We start from the raw sequence: 18,546 nt of genomic DNA, 5'->3' as shown, positions 1-18,546 counted from the left end.
AATCTGATAAAAAAAAGAATTCAGAACTCCTTGTGTAAAAGGAGTGTGAAGCGGCACTGCGTGTTACCCACGCATTGCGTCTCATACAGTGGAGCATAAAGTCAATTAAAATGATGTATTATTGTACTGCGACTGCCAGAGTTATACTGTAAATGCCCTGCATGCAGTAGGTTGGGATACCACACTCTGTAAGAGTGCAACAGCCGTGCTGTAAACATCGCATTATTTGTGTATTGCAATGCGACTTTCTGCGTTACAATACAGCCATTAGGATGCATCAAAAGTCTACACTGTGAACGTGGCCTAAAGGTCAATTCCTGTGGAGGAGATATAGTAACCTTTCACAAATGCCACCTGGTCTTGAGAAACCATCAGCATGCATTGTTCCTCTACTTCTTGTTTGGCAAGTCCAGGTTTGTGTGGAGTATCTACACTACAGATAACTGGGCTTCCAACCCACCTACTCTTGCTACAAAGGCTTTCAGGAAAAGTCTAGGATCATGTGACCATAAAGTCACATTGCTTTGTCATGGGTATTTTAAGGTTTAAATGCAGCTACATGACTAAATCATCTATCAGTTACCTTAGTCATTTTGCGGTCTGCCAAAAGTTCAGCATGGTCATGCACACTGCCATAACAAACCGGTACCGGTACCATCACCATATGCTTAAGAGTATATAATATATGACAATAACCCTGAAAAAAAAATTATATATAGATATATAGAGATCTATATTACCAATTGTGTATTTTGTGCAGATTCTCTATTTTGTACCAACTTTCTTTGTATGTGGTCTGTATTTAGTACCCCATGTTTCTTACTTTGTACAGCGCCACGGAATATGTTGGCGGCCGCGCCGAAAAATGGGTGTGGCTGTGACATTGTATGGGTGGAGCGTAACCGTAACCCCAAAGCAGCAAATATAGCCAAACATGACCATTAAATAATAAATGCAGCAACAGTTACCCCAGACACCAGAAAATAAACGCAATGTGGGCAACATTTTATAAAAAAAAAAAAAAAAAAAAAAAAAAAAAAAAAAAAAAAAAAAAAAAAAAAAAAGGTACTCACCTGGCAGAAGTCTCCTCTCCCAGCCGGCCTCTGGTGTGCAGCTCCCCAGACGATCCTCCTACAGTCTCCCGCGCTGACAGGCAGAGCAGGGCTACAGGAAGATGGCGCCCGAAGCTATGTACTGGAGACACAAATAGTCTCCAGTACAGGGCTTCGGAAGCCATCTTCCCGTAGCCCTGCTCTGCCTGCCGGAAGACTATGCAGGCTGGAGCGGGGCTGCGGGCTATGAACTGGCGCGGCGTCTATTAGACGCCATGGCCAGTTTATGCAATCGTACGGTGGCCAGAATCCCGAGGCGCGCGGCTGAAAGCGGGACATTTCCCGGGACCTCATGCAGCCTGGGACAGGGGACCCCGAATCCGGGACCGGTCCCGGGTAAAGCGGGACGTATGGTCACCATAAATAAGGTGATGTGGACTGATGCAACCAAAATTGAGTTATTTGGGCATGAGGGGCGTTATGCATGGAAGAACAACAAACAGCATTCCAAGAAAAACGCCTGCTACCTACAGTAAAATATGGTGGCGGTTCCATCATGCTGTGGGGCTGTGTGCAGGGACTGGGAATCTAGTCAAAGTTGAAGGATGCATGGATTCCAATCAGTATCAATTATTGTACACTTTTTGTAAATCCAAGAAACTTCATTTCACTTCTCAAATATCACTGTGTGTCTTCTATATGATATATTTAACTGACATTTTTTTTATCGTAACAACCAACGATTTATACAGGAAAATAATGACGATTAACAAGGTTGCCCAAACTTTCGCATCCCACTGTATATACATACACTAAATAAAATTGCAGTTTCTTTCATGGCAGGAGTCTGTACGAAGCAGGTGATTTGGGTACATGTTCTTTGGTTTAAATAGGGCACAGTCATACATGATGGTGCCAAATGCTTGGGTTGGGAGCCAGCACATTGCCATTGTATTACCAAACATGTATTGAATCAGGCGCTTGTGTCCCTGTCTAGCAATTCTACAGAATGGAATTTAATTTCAGTCAAAAACAGATATCCAAGTGCCAGGCGCCCAAATCAAGCACCTGAGAAGGTAAATAGAAATGACTAATTAAAAATATTTTTGCGAGGTTAGCATTACAGAGAGGTCATTTAACACTTAAGATAAGGGGATCTGGGAATACTGCAAGTTAGGGGGGTGGTATGGCATCAGGGTGGTTGATACTCTACCGCTGATGGCCACAGCTTCTCACCATAGTTTGCATATAGAAGGGAAATGTGCCTACACGTGGCACACTCTAGGGGTCTTTGTCAGGCTTTAATTGTACCATAATCATGCCAGGCTTTAACTTATACCATAATCATGGCATCCTGGAGGCAATTGAGAATTATCCCTTATGACTATAGAAAATTCTAATAGTTAACCTGCTGGGCGTTCTGATTCCCGCAGCCGCATTTTTTTTTTCGCCCGATTTTTATTTTTTATCATGTAGCTAGCCTAGCGCTAGCTACACGATTCTCCCCCTGCAGCTCTTTCCCTCCCACCCTTCCGATTGCCGCTGGCGATCACGCCCATAAGGAAATCCCGTTCTGAACAGGATTTCCTTTAGGGCTTTCCCCATCACCATGGCGACGAACGGAGTGACGTCACAGGGACTCTCGATCCACCCCAAAGCGCAGCCTGGTGGCGATTGGCCAGCGGGGTCTGGGGGGGCTCTTTCGCGTCGGGTAGCGGCGGATAGGCGGCGATCGGTAAAAAGAAAATTATTCAAAATCGGCCTGTGCGGTGCCCTCTAGCGTCTCTGGACGAGCTCAGCTCGTCCAGAACGCTAGGGAGGTTAAAAGAAAAATACTGGCATACCAGCAGGCCATCAGGCACAGAAGATCTGTTGGGAATTGCTGCCAGGGCCTATTCTAACTCTGAAAGCAAAATTTCTTTATTTTAAAAATAGGACTGTGCAGGAAGCAGCTTTGGGAAATACACCTAGCTCAAAAAGGAGAATGAAAATGTAGGCAATAGAGGAAAGTCTGAAGGTGGGAGGGACATGGAATAGCAGGGTGGCGATAAGGACAGCAACAGCGGAGGACAATTGAACATATGTGCAGGACAGCTTTATAAGCGTTCCTTTTAGCATTTTGACATCCAATTAGAAACTACAGTATTCAAAATACCAGTACCCAACAGTTTTTAGTTGGGAGTGCCCGATCTGAAAGCAGGTCTTTTATGGAGAACAGGGAAAAATTAGCAGTGCTCTTAACCAGGCTACATCTGAAATTACTACTAACAGGTGTGCAGAGCCCCCTAGACGCAAATACACACCTTGCATACAAAACAGATGCAAACTATGCACTAAACCCTAAACTCAGATTAAAATGGAATGCAAACTGAAATAGTACATGGATGCAGCTAAGTATTACATTTCGATACAGCAGGGGGAGGTGGCTGCACTTTCCAAGATGTTGTCTTTCAGTTTGCGTGCAGCGTTCTGTACTAGACTAGTATGGAACACTCTGTGCAAAAACGGTTTTAGAAGCTACCATCCTCAATTTTGATGCATCTGTTTTGAATGCAGGTTGTAGAACCTGCCTATAATTAAGGTGCGTACACACATGCGACTATAGTCGTTTGTAACGATCGTTCCCCGATCTTTACCAACGACGATCGTTACAAAAAACGAACCACCGACTATTAAGGCAAACGACGAACGAGCCAAATCGCTACAAAAGAAAGTTCTGTCTCGGCGGATTTTTCCCAACGACGATCGTTTGCAAAAGTAGTACATTGTTGGAAACGATCGTTCGTACTAGGCTTGACATGCGCATTTCACTATTTCTCCATGGAACTTCTCATTTTTATGCGCAGGCGCAATAGTTGCTTTTTGTGATGTAACGTTCGTTCTAACGATCAGATCGTTACACACCTTTTAAAACTACCTTTACTTAGGTCGTTCTTTCATCAATTAAAAGTTCGTTCGTCGTTCTTAACGAACGGTCGTTGTCGCATGTGTGTACGTAGCATTAGGCTCTGCACATCCATGCCTTGGTCAATCAGATGCAGTCTATTTTGCGAAGCGCTGCCACCTCCGCCAGCTGTATAGAAGGTCTTTTATATCCAGCAAATCTGCAGCGTCACAGGAAATCGGTAACTACAGCCACTGTCAGCTACTCAAAACTGCAACAGATAAGCTTAATCATGGGGGAAAAAAAAAATAAAAAAATAAAGTTTGCTAGCTTTTCAGCCAGATGTAAAAATGGGTGTCCAATTATTCTAAAGCTGGCCATACACTTATAGGACTTCCACCTAATATTTCAAAATGATCGATTCCTTATTGTAAAGAATCGACTGAAAACAGATTCCTACCCCATCTCCCCCCCCCCCTCCCCCACACACACATCCCACTAATATTATAAATGGGAAAGTTCAGATGTTTGTTACTCGCAAAAATGGCTGAACGGATTTGAATGAAATTTGGCACACTATAGTACATTACGGTACCTGGAATAACAAAAACCAAACCAAAAAGTAGGTGGAGACAAACGCAAATTTCACTGGGATAATGTAAACAGCAGCCATTCTTACACTGTCAATGGTAGGGTTCTCAAACTTTACACAGTTGGTCATTGGGTGACTGGGATTAATATTTAGAAAATGGGGTGGAGCCTACAAAAGCCAATCAAAATCCACCTACTGATTTTCAAGGAGAATACGTAATTGCTGCCATTCTTGTACTGCTAAAGAAACACTGAAGCCAGTTTAAAAATGGCTTTTTCCCTTTTATTTATCTGAGGCATGTTTGCCCCTGTTAAAACGCCGTTATCCCACAGTAGAACGAGGGGTCTTTTCCCTCCAAATCCCCCCTGCAAAATCCACGACTTTCTTGGACATGGATTTTGCTGCTCATGGAGGCAGAGCTTTCAGCTGCAGCTCTGCCTCCATGCGCTTCTATCAGCCGGCGGATCTCCGCCTCTCCCCCACCCATCTCAGTGAAGGAAGACTGAGAGGGGCTGGGGAGAGGTGGAGATATGAGCTGATAGACGCGTGTAGAGGCAGAGCTTCTGCTGAAAGCTCTGCCTCTACAGGAAGCGCTCCCCGAGTGTGCCCCAGGGGATTTGAAGTAAAGACCCCTCGTTCTGCCACGGGATAGCAGCGTTTTAGAAGGGGCAAACATGCCTCAGATAAATAGGGTAAAAAGCACTTTTTAAACTGGCTTCAGATTCTCTTTAATGGCACAAGCCTCAAACTTGGTACAGTTGGTCATTGGGTGACTGGGGCTAAAATTCAGAAAAGGGGGTGGAGCCACAAACAGCCAATCAGATTGGTTTCATTTCAATGCAAATTATTGATGCCAAAGACCGCAAACCTCACAAACTTGGTCATTGAGTAATTGTGTGTTAGGGTTAGAAAAAGTTAGCGGATCCGCCAACACCAGCCAAATGCATACCTGGGCAACAGCATGGGCAATAGCAAACAAAAAATAAAAAAAAATATAAATATAAAGATATAGAGATATATATAGATATAGAGATAGATATAGAGATATATATAGATATAGAGATAGATATAGAGATAGATATAGAGATATAGAGATAGATATAGAGATAGATATAGAGATAGATATAGAGATAGATATAGAGATAGATATAGAGATAGATATAGAGATATAGAGATATAGAGATAGATATAGAGATATAGAGATAGATATAGAGATATAGAGATAGATATAGAGATAGATATAGAGATAGATATAGAGATATAGAGATATAGAGATAGATATAGAGATATATAGATATAGAGATATATATATATAGATATATATATATATATATATATATATATATATATATATATATATATATATATATATATATATATATATATATATATATATATATATATATATATAGTATAAATAAATAAATTTTATTGGAATTCCACGTGAAAGACCAATACAAAGTGGTGTACACGTGAGAAGTGGAGGGAAAATTATACATTATTCCAAACATTTTTTACAAATCAATAACTGCAAAGTGGGGTGTGCGTAATTATTCAGCCCCCTGATTCAATACTTTGTAGAACCACCTTTTGCTGCAATTTCAGCTGACAGTCTTTTAGGGTATGTCTCTACCAGCTATGCACATCTAGAGACTGAAATCCTTGCCCACTCTTCTTTGCAAAACAGCTCCAGCTCAGTCAGATTAGATGGACAGCGTTTGTTAACAGCAGTTTTCAGATCTTGCCACAGATTCTCAATTGGATTTAGATCTGGACTTTGACAGGGCCATTCTAACACATGGATAGGTTGTGTTTTAAACCATTCCATTGTTGCCCTGGCTTTATGTTTAGGGTCGTTGTCCTGCTGGAAGGTGAACCTCCGCCCCAGTCTCAAGTCTTTTGCAAACGCCAAGAGGTTTTCTTCCAAGATTACCCTGTATTTGGCTCCATCCATCTTCCCATCAACTCTGACCAGCTTCCCTGTCCCTGCTGAAGAGAAGCACCCCCAGAGCATGATGCTGCCACCACCATATTTGACAGTGGGGATGGTGTGTTCAGAGTGATGTGCAGTGTTTTCCACCACACATAGCGTTTTGCATTTTGGCCAAAAAGTTCCATTTTGGTCTCATCTGACCAGAGCACCTTCTTCCACATGTTTGCCGTGTCCCCCACATGGCTTGTAGCAAACTGCAAACGGGACTTCTTATGCTTTTCTGTTAACAATGGCTCTCTTCTTGCCACTCTTCCATAAAGGCCATATATATATATTCGATTGAAAAATCAATTAAACTGCAGAGTTGCACTGTTTGATGCAGTGCAAAGCTATAGGCCATCGATCTGCCAATGCTCTTGCCCACCCCAGATTGTTTTACATTTTTACAACCTGTCTTTCAATCAATTTTTGTTTCAATGGACCAAAAAAACAAACAAAAAAAAAAAATATATCGATTTGACATTTTGCAGAATCAGTTCCCAGCAGATGAATCAAATCTGCAAGGAACTGAGTGAGAAAATCGATTAGTATGGCCACCTTAAACTCTTCTCTTTCTAGAATCCACAATTTCTTTCCCCTGTACATCTCACTAGTTTCCAGATACCAACCCAACCACAATCTCAGATCTGCACATGACCTTTTGTCCTCTTCTAGGATCACCTCCTCGCATCCACGTATACTAGATTTCACACGTGCCTCAACCCTACTCTGGAGTCCCCTGCCACAACACATCAGTCACTCTCCAAACTTTAAGGGCCTGTTTCCACTACACGCAGATTCTGCATGCAGAAAACTGACTCCAATGAATGCCTATGGGAAATCTGCATCACAAAAATCGCATTCAGTGGAAACAGGCCTATAGGTATTCATTGGAGTCAGTTTTCTGCATGCAGAATCTGCGTGTAGTGGAAACAGGCCCTAATAACTTTAAAAACGTGCCCTCAACACTCACCTTTTCTGACAAGCATTCACTATCTTAGGCCATTTCCCCTTCAACCTCTGGCCAAGTTGTACTCCTACTAGTTGGCCTAAATCACACTGCCTCTAGGTATGAGTATTGTATACAACCCCACCTCTTGTCGTCCCCCCCCCCCCCCCCCATTCCTTAAGGCTGGTTTCACACCAGAGACTAGCATCAGTGATGCGGTGCGTCGAAACAGGCCTTCAGGGAACACAGCGCTATTGCCGTTGGCCAAGCAGGAAGTGATGCATGCTTGCTGTCACTTCTTGCTTTGGGAATGCAGAACTGCACAGAAGTGTATGGTTAAGATACGCTTCCGTGCATGCACACCGCGACGTCACGTCTGATTTTTTAAAAAAATCTATGCGTCGCCATAGACTTACACGACTTCCGAGCCAACTCAGATCGCTGCAACGTTAACGTTGTTTTGGACCTGCGTCGGGGATGCTGTGAAAAAGTCACTTCTGTCGCGTCATGCCGTAACGTCGCAGTATGAAAGTCCCCATAAACGGTCTTTGCATGGTGCTGGGGTGTGGTAAAAATACCGCACCTCCTCAGTGTGAAAGGGCCCTTAGAGATTGTAAGCTTGTGTCAAACTTTTGGGTCTTGTAATTTGTCACACATTTTCTTCATATTGCTTTTGTCACTGTAATTACCAATTCTGTATTTTGTACCAACTCTGTATTTTGTATGTTAGTGTATATCATTGTTTGTTTCTCAGTTTGCACAGCGCACAGTGATGTCAGGCACAGAGAGCCCCTGGTTGGGCGCACCTGCGTATTACTGCCCGACTCCGGCGACCTGGATTCAGCTGACACGGAGGAATAACAGTATATACTAGGGGGACAGAGGATAACGGGGGGGGGGGGGGGGGCATGAGGACTGCACCTAATACATGCCTGCTCCCCCTGTTTTTAGTATAAGGTTTGGCTCTGGAATCCTTTATAGTAACCTGATCACTCTTAGGAACTTTCATTCCAGTGTGAATAATTAAAAATCACCCCCGCACACTACGTCACATGCTGGCACATAAGAACATACCAGAGGAAAAAAAATAGATTACAAACAATGAAGACTAAGCCTTGCAAATCCATTTTACAGGAAGAGCCACTCCCTTTGTTTTTCTACAGGAAATAAAAAACTCATGCTCTTGTAAATTTGAATGCCATACAAATACACATTGTCAATTTAGCAGGTAGTGTAAACTGACAGCAGAAAACACTTTCTTTACAATTTATTCAGCAAGGCAGTGGTCACCTAGGAAGAGTGTTTGGGGTGTCGGAATTCTGCCTTGTGATCCAGTTTGCTTCAGTATGTCACAGTGCATGTTGGCATTCACAACTCTTTCAAAACTGTAGCTCCCCTGTGCTGGCAGCACTCATGCAGCCCAAAACCATGCAAGGGAAACGGGAGACACATGCGAGGACAGCTAGGGGAACAGGAGACAGCAAGGGAAACGGAAGACACATGCAGGGACAGCAAAGGGAACGGGAGAGATGCAGGGACAGCAAGGGGAACGGGAGACACATGCAGGCACAGCAAGAGGAATAGGATGCAGGACAGCAATGTGAACAGGGGACAGCAAGGGGAACAGAAACACAAATGGGAGAGGGGGACGCGAAGGGGACAGAAACATCCCAGTGATTTCTGTTAACTGGTGCAGATGGTCTCGGGGGGGGGGGGGGGGGGGGGGGACCACTGCTCTCATTGGGGCCATTTGCTGCAAGTCACTGCTACTGAGCAAGTGCAGCGATTGGGCTCAATGGGAGCCTTGGTCCCGCCCACAAGACCATCGGCACCTGTTAACAAACAGGCTGACAGGCAGCCAGAATTAGGGTCTGATGGCAGCAGAAACTGCAGCATATACTTGCAGGGGAAGGCAGGCGCCTGTCTGAATTGTACTATTCGGACTATGAGACGCAGTCACTTTTTCTCCCCACTTTAGAGAAAAAGTGCGTCTTATAATCCAAAAAAAATACAGTACTTTACCTGAGATACTGTAAAATACACATCTCACTAAGAGGCCATAAGTGTCATGACAGAACCCATCTTGTCACCAGATCAGTATTTTTTTTAAGTTTTCATGATTTAATTTCTGACCATATTTTCCATGCGATACCTTCATGGGATGAGCACAATAAATATGGTGAATTGGAGAATTGGATGGTGCACCGAGTACTCTGAAGGCAAAGAAATCGAACAAAACAGTTGACTCACCTCCCAGCTTTTGGTTGAAGGCTCACTAAAGAAATTATCAATCATATCCAGTTCATCTTTGTCCACAACTACAAAGCCTTGCTCTTTAGCATCTTTCCCATAGACCTCTGGAGACCACTGGACAAAGAAGGTGTACAGGTGATCCACTCTGCAGAAGAGAACGAGAATCAGTAATTACAGAATCATGCATGATTGTTAAACGTTCCAAGATGGTTAAACAGCATAGTCCAAAGAAATCCAAAAAGATCTGTATCTTGTAGTAAAAGATAGGCATGCCATAGTATGAAGCTGACTGAATGACAGTAGTAAGCTATAGTACTTTATATTCATTGGTATATGGCAGCTTGCTGGAGACCCTTAGGACTCATTCACACCTAGGGTGTTTTGCGTACACAAAATCATAGCGTGCAGGTAAGCACTGGGAGGGGGAAATTCACTCCCAAAATCACAAAATGCTAGCATTTGCGATTTTAGACATGCAAATATTTGAGTCCATGCAGGATTTGTATATTTCATACGCAAATTTATCCAGCTTGAAAATGGACCAACCTAAGGTTTAAAAACATTGGTCCATTTTCAAGCTGCAAAAATTTGCATACACAATTTACATAATCCTGCATAAACTCATATTTGCATCTCATTGATCATCTACTCTCCAGCAGTCTATTCACAGCTTCAGAAAATAATTAATTAGACAGAATGACCCTACCTACAAGTACTGTTTATTATATTGTGACAAGATGATGCTTATTGCAAGAACAGAGATGCAATACACTGATAAAGTAGTCAGCTTCTAAAATTAGTTTTAGCTTAAGGTGGTACAACCAGCCAATCATTGAGCATGGCACAGATCTATCAGTATATTACAAAGGTCAGAGAGGATTTCTAATTGGAAGCCATTCATCATGGCCTTCACATTTATGTCAAGAACAGAAGTATTTAAAGCAATGAAATCAGATGCTGTATTAAGTACTCACTGCTGAACACTGTAGGATGCACCCATCTTAAGCGCAAGAATGAAATTAGCGTATGAAAGAATCTGGCCACATGAACTCCGAGCCTCTGCAAGCATTTATACACGCAGAAGCCTGCACCAAGGCCAGCAATCATTTACAGGCTCTAGTCAGACTTTGGGATGGAATGTAGATGTCTCACGTCCAACCTTCTCTAAATAGGTTAGTGTAAAATTAGGTCAAAGTAAAGAGAGAAAAAAAAAAAAAACACACACACACACACACACCTGAAAACGTTCAGTATTTTCAGTATTAAAGGATTAAAAGGTGCACATACATCAGAAGATGTATGGGCAGATCGACCAAGAAGAGACAGATCGCTCTCTGATCAAATCTGATCGGAGAGAGATCTGTTGCCTGCCCAAACACCACAGGCCGATTCCTGCTCAATTTCAGCAGCTTCTCTCAGGAATTGGCATTGTGATGCCACATCTGCCACCTCGCCGCTATCCTCCAAAGTATACTGTAACTGTCTGTGTCTGCCTCTGTCTCCACACTGCCTCCTATACACACGCCCCATATTATTTTCTGGCATACAAGTGGGTGTGTATGACATCAGACGTGGGGGCGTGTATATGGGAGGCAGTGCAGAAACAGAGCCAGCGACAGACACTGACAAGTATACTGCATGGGGTACATTTAAGATTGGGGAGAAGACACTGTGCCGTGGCTTCAGTTGCACTCGTCCTGATATTGCACGCCATTACCACCATGCACCCACGTTGGCCCTACATATTGCAGCATGTCCAATCGATATATGTGACCAATTTCGTCCCGAAGTTGGTCACATTGTCAATCGGGCATGTTCTTGGCGGCACCGATTTTAATCCAATCAGAATAAAATTGAATGGTTAATCAGCCGCCAAGTCGCCTGATGTATGGCCACCTTAATTCTAGCTTCTGAAGCACGTGCAAGACGAATGCATAGAACATTGATGAAATACCTAAAGCAACCAACCTAAAGTGAACCTGTGGCCAAATATTTTTATCAAATGAATTTAAAATTTAGCGTGTTTTATGACTGTACTTACAGGGAAGGTCAGTTGTCATGAATCCGTAATGAAACACATCAAGCAAAAATTTTATTCACGTGACAAAATAAAAGAAACAGCTGCCCTGTGCACTACTCATGCCTATCTCATATTTAAAGTGGGAGAAGTCCCCACAATAATAATGTCATTCATTCAATAAGGATGTTGCTGTCCTGAAGATTTGAGAACTGTTCAATTGTCCATTGTGTACAAGTTCTTCTCATTGCCAACAACCTGTACACATACACCAGGCACTGCTGTGGCACTTCCTGTTGGTCTGAGCTTTCCATGCCATTTTTTCCAGCCATGAGGCATTAAAAAGTAGCCGGGTGGGGCACAATGGGGGAATGCAGTGCCAGCGCAACTCTGCTTACAGCATATAAGGAGGATGAGGAGACTAGCTGATGACAGCCGAGTGCTCAGCAAAATTAACTAGGTGGAGCACGCGGCTATAAGAGGCGGAGGAGAACACTGTAGGCAATTTCCAGTGATGTTGATCCAAAATCAAACTCACCAATGAAAGTCAATCTTAAGCGAGGAGGGATTTCAAAACATCAAACAAACTGAGCCAAATAGAAGTCAAAGTTCTGCAAACAGACCTAAAAGTGACTTGAAATAAACAAATCCAGGAGCTTAAACAGAAAATTTAAAGAGAAACTCAGACCAAGAATTGAACTTCATCCCAATCAGTAGCCGATACCCCCTTTTACATGAGAAATCAATTCCTTTTCACAAACAGACCATCAGGGGGTGCTGTATAACTGATATTGTGGTGAAACCCCTCCCACAAGAAACTGGAGGACCGTAGTACTCCTGGCAGTTTCCTGCCTGTGAACCTTTTTGCATTGTGGGAAATAGCCGTTTACAGCGGTTTCCAACTGCCAAAAAAGCATGCAGCAGCTAAATCACCTGCCAACAGTAAAAATGTCACCATGTAAAAAATGTGAGAATGTAAATTTAAAAGATTTTACAATGGGCAAACACTGACTAAATCATTTATACATAATTATTGTAAAAATGAAGCACTTTTTTTATTACATTATTTTCACTAGAGTTCCTCTTTAAAGAAAACCTGAACTGAAAATTCAAATTCAAAATAAGCCTACACAAGTCATACTTACCTCCCATGTAGGCTACTCCTCGGTGTCTTTCTCCTCTCCCGCGTCCTGTTTGTTCACTGTGATCAAGGGAATTTTTCCGTCCTCCATTTTGAAAATGGCCATTACCCATAACAGCTTTCTGGTCAGCACACAGTTGAACTGTAACATCGCGCACTTGAGCCATAGGGAAACATGGACATTACCTGGTGCATCAGTTTTCCTCTCAGCTATAACTGACAGCAACTGATATATTTCAGATCTGACAAAATGTTGTCAGAACTGGAAGGGATTATGGTCAGAAGAAAATGGTGAGCTTCTAAGAGGAACTGATGGCAAGGTAACTATGTAAATGTTCATTTGAAGTTACCTCATGTGTTTATTTTAAATATTTTTTACTCAGTACAGGTTCTCTTTAAGTCCTGCCACATAGTGCCTACACAGGACTAGGAAACCACTTGTACAGCGTTATGACTCCATGGAAACCGAAGGCAACAAATACAATTACAGGCATCTTTTTTGAAAGATACCATCTGCCCAACTGTCCTGATTATCTGGTTCAGTTTGCATAACTGGCTGAATGCAAACTATAACTGTATGACAGCCAGCCAACTGACTTTTTACATACACTGTAAGTAGCAGATGAAGTTTAAAAAAAAAAAAAAATACAGGCACCGTATAAAAAGCCTGAAGTATTAAAGCAAAGTATAAAATAGTTTCCAAGTACATTCTTTACATAGCATGCCTAATGCCTCATACACATGTACAAGGTCTGTTGCCTGGCAGAGATCAGGTCTTGATCCCTTGGGTGACAGTATGGGGCAGAGGATGCACACACCCAACACTAGCCTACAGGCCCTTGGGTGACATGTTCAGTTGATATACAGGAGGAGAGGAGGGCCATAGGGAAGCATGGCCCTCCTCTCCTCCTGTATATCAAACATGGCAAACAAGAAGCATCAGAGAGTGGGAAGGTTGCCTGGGTAGAGCACTGCCATGCTTTCCCCCGGACAAGTTGTTTTTAATGTGCCTTTTCCACACACGTGAGTCAGCAATGGGAACTGCATGCAGTGTGCGAAAAAGTAGTGCAGACAGCAAGGATTTTTTGCACATGTGAGAACTGCAATTAAAATTACCATAGACTGTCACATCTGGTGCGATTCTGCATGTAGGAAAACCAAAGTGTGACCCCTGCCTGAGCCGTTTGATAGTTGCATAGATTTGGTTAGTTTGTACGACTGCACATGAATTAACAGATACAACTCACTTCTTCAAGGAGGCCTACATCAACTCAACACTGCCCTAACCCTCTCTGCCAAGAATTCTACACCAAACACTCATTAATAAGGTAAACCAACAGTTTGCCTTTTCTCAATACTTTATTCTAGACAATCTATAGAATACCGGAAGATGTAATAGTACAAAATAGTGTGAATGTTCCTTGTGATGTACTGTATATAAGAGGTCAACCAGTGGGTTCATCTTTCTACACGTCCTTCAATTATTAAAAAGATGAGATTTGCCTTGCAGCTTATCAGCCTACTCAGCAGACTGTAAAGGGCTGTTGTGCCAGATATGCAGTTGCGAAAGATGGACCGTGCTACACTGTTAACATGCCAACATTCCTGCTGGCTTCAGTAAGAAGGTGAAGGTGAAGGTGAAGATGAATAATACTACTAATTAACTAGCAGTCTTAATCAACCACCACGAATCGCTAGCAGTAATCGCAGTGGTGAAGGCCAACTTCTTGGGCTTAAACACTTGGTTCCATGGCTTCCTCAAGTTTTATATACCTTCAAATAACTGTATACTGTACAAATCTATACACAAATCCTGCCCAACCTACATCTCTGACCTGGTCAGCAGATATACACCTTGCCGTCCACTTCGCTCCTCCAATAACTACCTCCTAACCACCCCACGCATCTCACACTCCCATGCACGACTACAGGACTTAACTAGAGCTTCCCCCATCCTGTGGAACTCAACACTGCCCTAACCCTCTCTGACAAGAAGTTCTTGATGCACCCCCTCTCGTGTCACCAACCCCTCTCTCTAGATTGTACGCCTTTGGCAGGGCCCTCTCCCCTTGTGCATCATACTTGACTGTGTGTACTTTACCCAGATTTATCGAACTTGTATTTTTACCACTACCACTGTAGTGTATGATCTGGCATTGTATTACTATCTGCATTGTGTTGAGTATCTTATTGCTTATTACCTGTAGTGTTGTATCTATTGTCTATTACCTGCTGTCACCCCTGTTATTGTCTGTAATCCTATTGTACAGCGCCGCATAATATGTTGGCGCTATATAGATCTCCAATAAATATATTATTATTAGTAATAATAATAGTAACAATTAATACAGAGTTCATGGAATGTATATAGAGTGGGGTAATAGTACTGTATTAGCTAGGCCTATTTTTAACTTTGAATCTCAAGCATCCAGAAAGCACACTTATCCAGCATCAGCCAATCCCAGCGAGTGCCAGAAAATCAAGTCTCAAGAGTAAGATTACTAATTAATATTACAGTAAAAGTGGCCATACAGCTAGCATTTTTTTTGCGGCTGATTGACCAAGAAAGCCCTCTCTCTCCCTCTCTCTGATTGGAGAGAGATCTGTTGGCCACCATCATCCACAACCTAATCGATTTCAGCATAAACCATTACGGAGGACAGCAACTGGGGGTTTCAATCATGTTCGTGATTACTGCACGCTATTAACATCGCGCACTTGAACCGCCATAGACTTCAATGGGGAGCAGAGGCGTAGCTAGGGCTTTCAGCGCCCGCGGACAAAGACTATTAGTGCACCCCCTAATGGGATACCTGCGTGACCATGCAATGCTGGGCAAAGTAGGGAAGGGGGCTGCAGCTGCGTAGGCTGGCTAAGGGACTTGCCTTTTACTTAGTACTTACTGCCTTGGACTGTCTGTCCAATATTTTTTTTCAAATGGCTCGGCTGGCTGGCCTGGTGCTAGTAAGTGCAGACTCGCTCGGTGGGTGGGTGGCTTGCCGGCTGGACTGTGTCCGCTTACACTGACTCGCAGCCTCGTCGGCTCCCCCCCCCCCGTCCACTGCAATGGACACTGCGCGGCGGTGCGACGTGTGGAAAAAAGTTAAAGTAATAATAAAAAAAATAAGGACACTGTGGCGGCTGGGTGCCCCTAGGGACCCAGCGCCCGGGGGCACATGTTCCCCGCCCCCCTAAGTACACCCTGAAAATTTTAAAGCCTACAAAGACGGCTTCTGGCCACAAAAGTGATAGAAAAAGTTGTTTCAAGGGGTCTAACACCTGGACTGTGGCATGCCAGAGGGGGGATCTATGCCAAAAGACCCACCAAAAATTACAGAGTTGACGCAGATTTAATCCCTAAAGGGCAGAAATCACATATTCCTACACATAATGTAATGGAGTGGTACTGTGCATGCAACTTAATGTAGCAATAATAGCAGTAGTGTGCACACAACTCTGGGTGTGAGCTGTGGAGTGACACACACAGAGAAATGCAATAGTACTATCAGAATACAGTGAAATAAATGCACTGGAGTAGTTCTGTGCCTGCAACTTAATGAGGCAACAACAATACCAGTAGTGTGCGCACAGCTCTGGGTGTCAGTGGGCTGTGGAGTGTCACACACACACAAAAATAAATAAAATAAATATAAAAAAAAAACCACGGGACCGATGTACAGGCCCTCAGAAGGGCTGTTTGGGGTGCTTTCACAGCAAGTAAGGAACAAGAACACAGGCCTAGCTAATGCTTTCCATACCCATCTGCAGCAAGTCTGACCCTGCTCTCACTAACAGTCAACAGCCAGCAGATCATGAATCCAATATAGCCACTAGAGATGTGGCGAACATCTCTAGGGGTTTTACTACTTCCGGGTCCCTCTGACCTGGAGTAGTACGCCTGCGCTGCCCGGCGGACCGCGTCCTCGATCGCGCTCCTGTTGCCGGGCACTTTCTGCGCATGAGCGTGACGACGTTCATGACGTCACGCAAATGCGCAGAAAGTGCCCGGCAACAGGAGCGTGTTCTAGGACGCGTTCCGCCAGGCAGCGCAGGCATACTATTCCGGGTCAGAGCGACCCGGAAGTAGTAAAACCCGTAGGGATTCAGAGATGTTCGCCCCCAGGGATTAAATGCTTTTTAATGGGTGGGGGGGTCTAGGACGGGGTGCAAGCTGATTGGCTGCCATATGTCTGCTGACTGAGGTAAGGGGTCAAAGTTTGGCTCCATGATGATGTATAGGGGACGGGTCGAACATGCCATATGTTCTTAGTTCGCCGAGAACACGAACAGCTGAAATTCGCCGGGAACTGTTGGCCCATGAACTGTTCGGGCCATCTCTAATTCACGTGTGTGTAAATCAAAGTGCTTATTCACATCTAATTCACATTTTCGCATGCAGCATTTTTCACACACCATGCACGTTACTTCTGTTTTCAATATAAGCTACAGTGAAAATTTTTTTTTTTTTTTTTTTTTTTTTTTTTTTTCGGAAAATGAATGCGAGTGTGCAACCAAGAATTTCAAGTGGTAATAAGAGCTGCATTCCTCCCCTACAAGCATACATGGCATCATGACCATTTTGTAACAGTATTCAAAAAGGTATGAGATCCATTGTAAGAAATTATGCAATGCAAAGAAGTATTTTTTACTACATCTTTGTTAATAAAAAAAGGGGAGGAAAAAATAAAAATAAAAATCTATAAATAGGATTTCCCATCTTGCCTATTCATGATCCTTATACTAGACTGTAACTGTAATTATTAAGCTGGTATTGTGTAAGCTGGCCAGCCACTCAAGCTTTACATGGGGGTTCAGCACGTAACGGGCATAAACTACCATATGTTAGCTTGAAGCCCTGGTTCAGCATTCCATGTTTTTATGCACGATAGTAAATTTTAAATGATTAGCATTGCACACTGTTTTGTTCATTGCATGTCTGTACCTTTGCTCCTCTGGCTACTGTCAGGCCGCATCCAGTTTTGCCCTGCTCAGTGTATAAAATCATTTAAACTTGTCCCAGTGACTCAAAAGCTATGTACGCTTGTGAAATGATGTACCAAAACAGCACATTCCTAATTTAATACTGCCTTCACTGTGTTGTTCTGACCGTTTGTGTCACATAGAAACAGAAGGGATGGAATAGGCTATTCACAGTGTCATTTACAAAATTACTATTATCTACTCAGATAACTTTTGCCCAAAACATCCAATAGTTACGGCTTCTGAGTACATGCAAAGCCAAGTAGGATTGGTGAAAAGCCTGAAAATTGAGAGTCATATTACAAAGCCAGTGAAAGGATTAATGAAAAGGAAAATCACCTCACCTCTCTTGTGGAACTGCAAACCAATATTCTGGTTGCTTGCGTTTTCGGCCATATTGCTGCACCATAGTTGTACCTTGTGTGACAAAAGACTTCCGCATTGGCTTGCCCACCTTAATGCACAGAAACATGGGTGGGTTTTTGCTCTTTTCTTCTTTTGAGGGCAGCATATCTAGATTGCCAAAAAATACAATGCAAAAAAAATGAAAAGGTCAGGTGGATACATCCACCAAGACGGCCATGACAAGAACACAAAAAAACTGCAGGTTTTAAAAGCTCTGTATTGCATCTAACGAAATAAAAAATTACAATGTGCAATCTGCTCTCATGTTCCTTCTACAGTTCACAGGACCATAGTATGGATG

At 43.1% G+C, this 18,546-nt stretch overlaps 1 protein-coding gene across 4 annotated transcripts in view; it reads right to left on the bottom strand.

Annotated features, from left to right (window-relative positions):
* The window catches only part of NCOA7 (nuclear receptor coactivator 7), a 218,999-nt gene that overhangs the window by 23,156 nt on the left and 177,297 nt on the right, over nt 1-18,546 (bottom strand). For all 4 annotated transcript variants that reach the window (XM_068231466.1, XM_068231468.1, XM_068231467.1 and 1 more), the window contains 2 exons: nt 18,185-18,353; nt 9,700-9,847 (listed from right to left, as the gene is read on the bottom strand). In XM_068231466.1, coding sequence (XP_068087567.1) covers nt 9,700-9,847; nt 18,185-18,353 — 317 coding nt within the window. The remainder of the gene's footprint in view (nt 1-9,699; nt 9,848-18,184; nt 18,354-18,546) is intronic.

Source organism: Hyperolius riggenbachi, chromosome 4 (assembly GCF_040937935.1).
Source record: "Hyperolius riggenbachi isolate aHypRig1 chromosome 4, aHypRig1.pri, whole genome shotgun sequence".
Lineage (NCBI taxonomy): Eukaryota > Metazoa > Chordata > Amphibia > Anura > Hyperoliidae > Hyperolius > Hyperolius riggenbachi.
The sequence above is the reverse complement of the archived record's forward strand: the minus strand, read 5'-3'. Positions and strand labels throughout refer to the sequence as shown.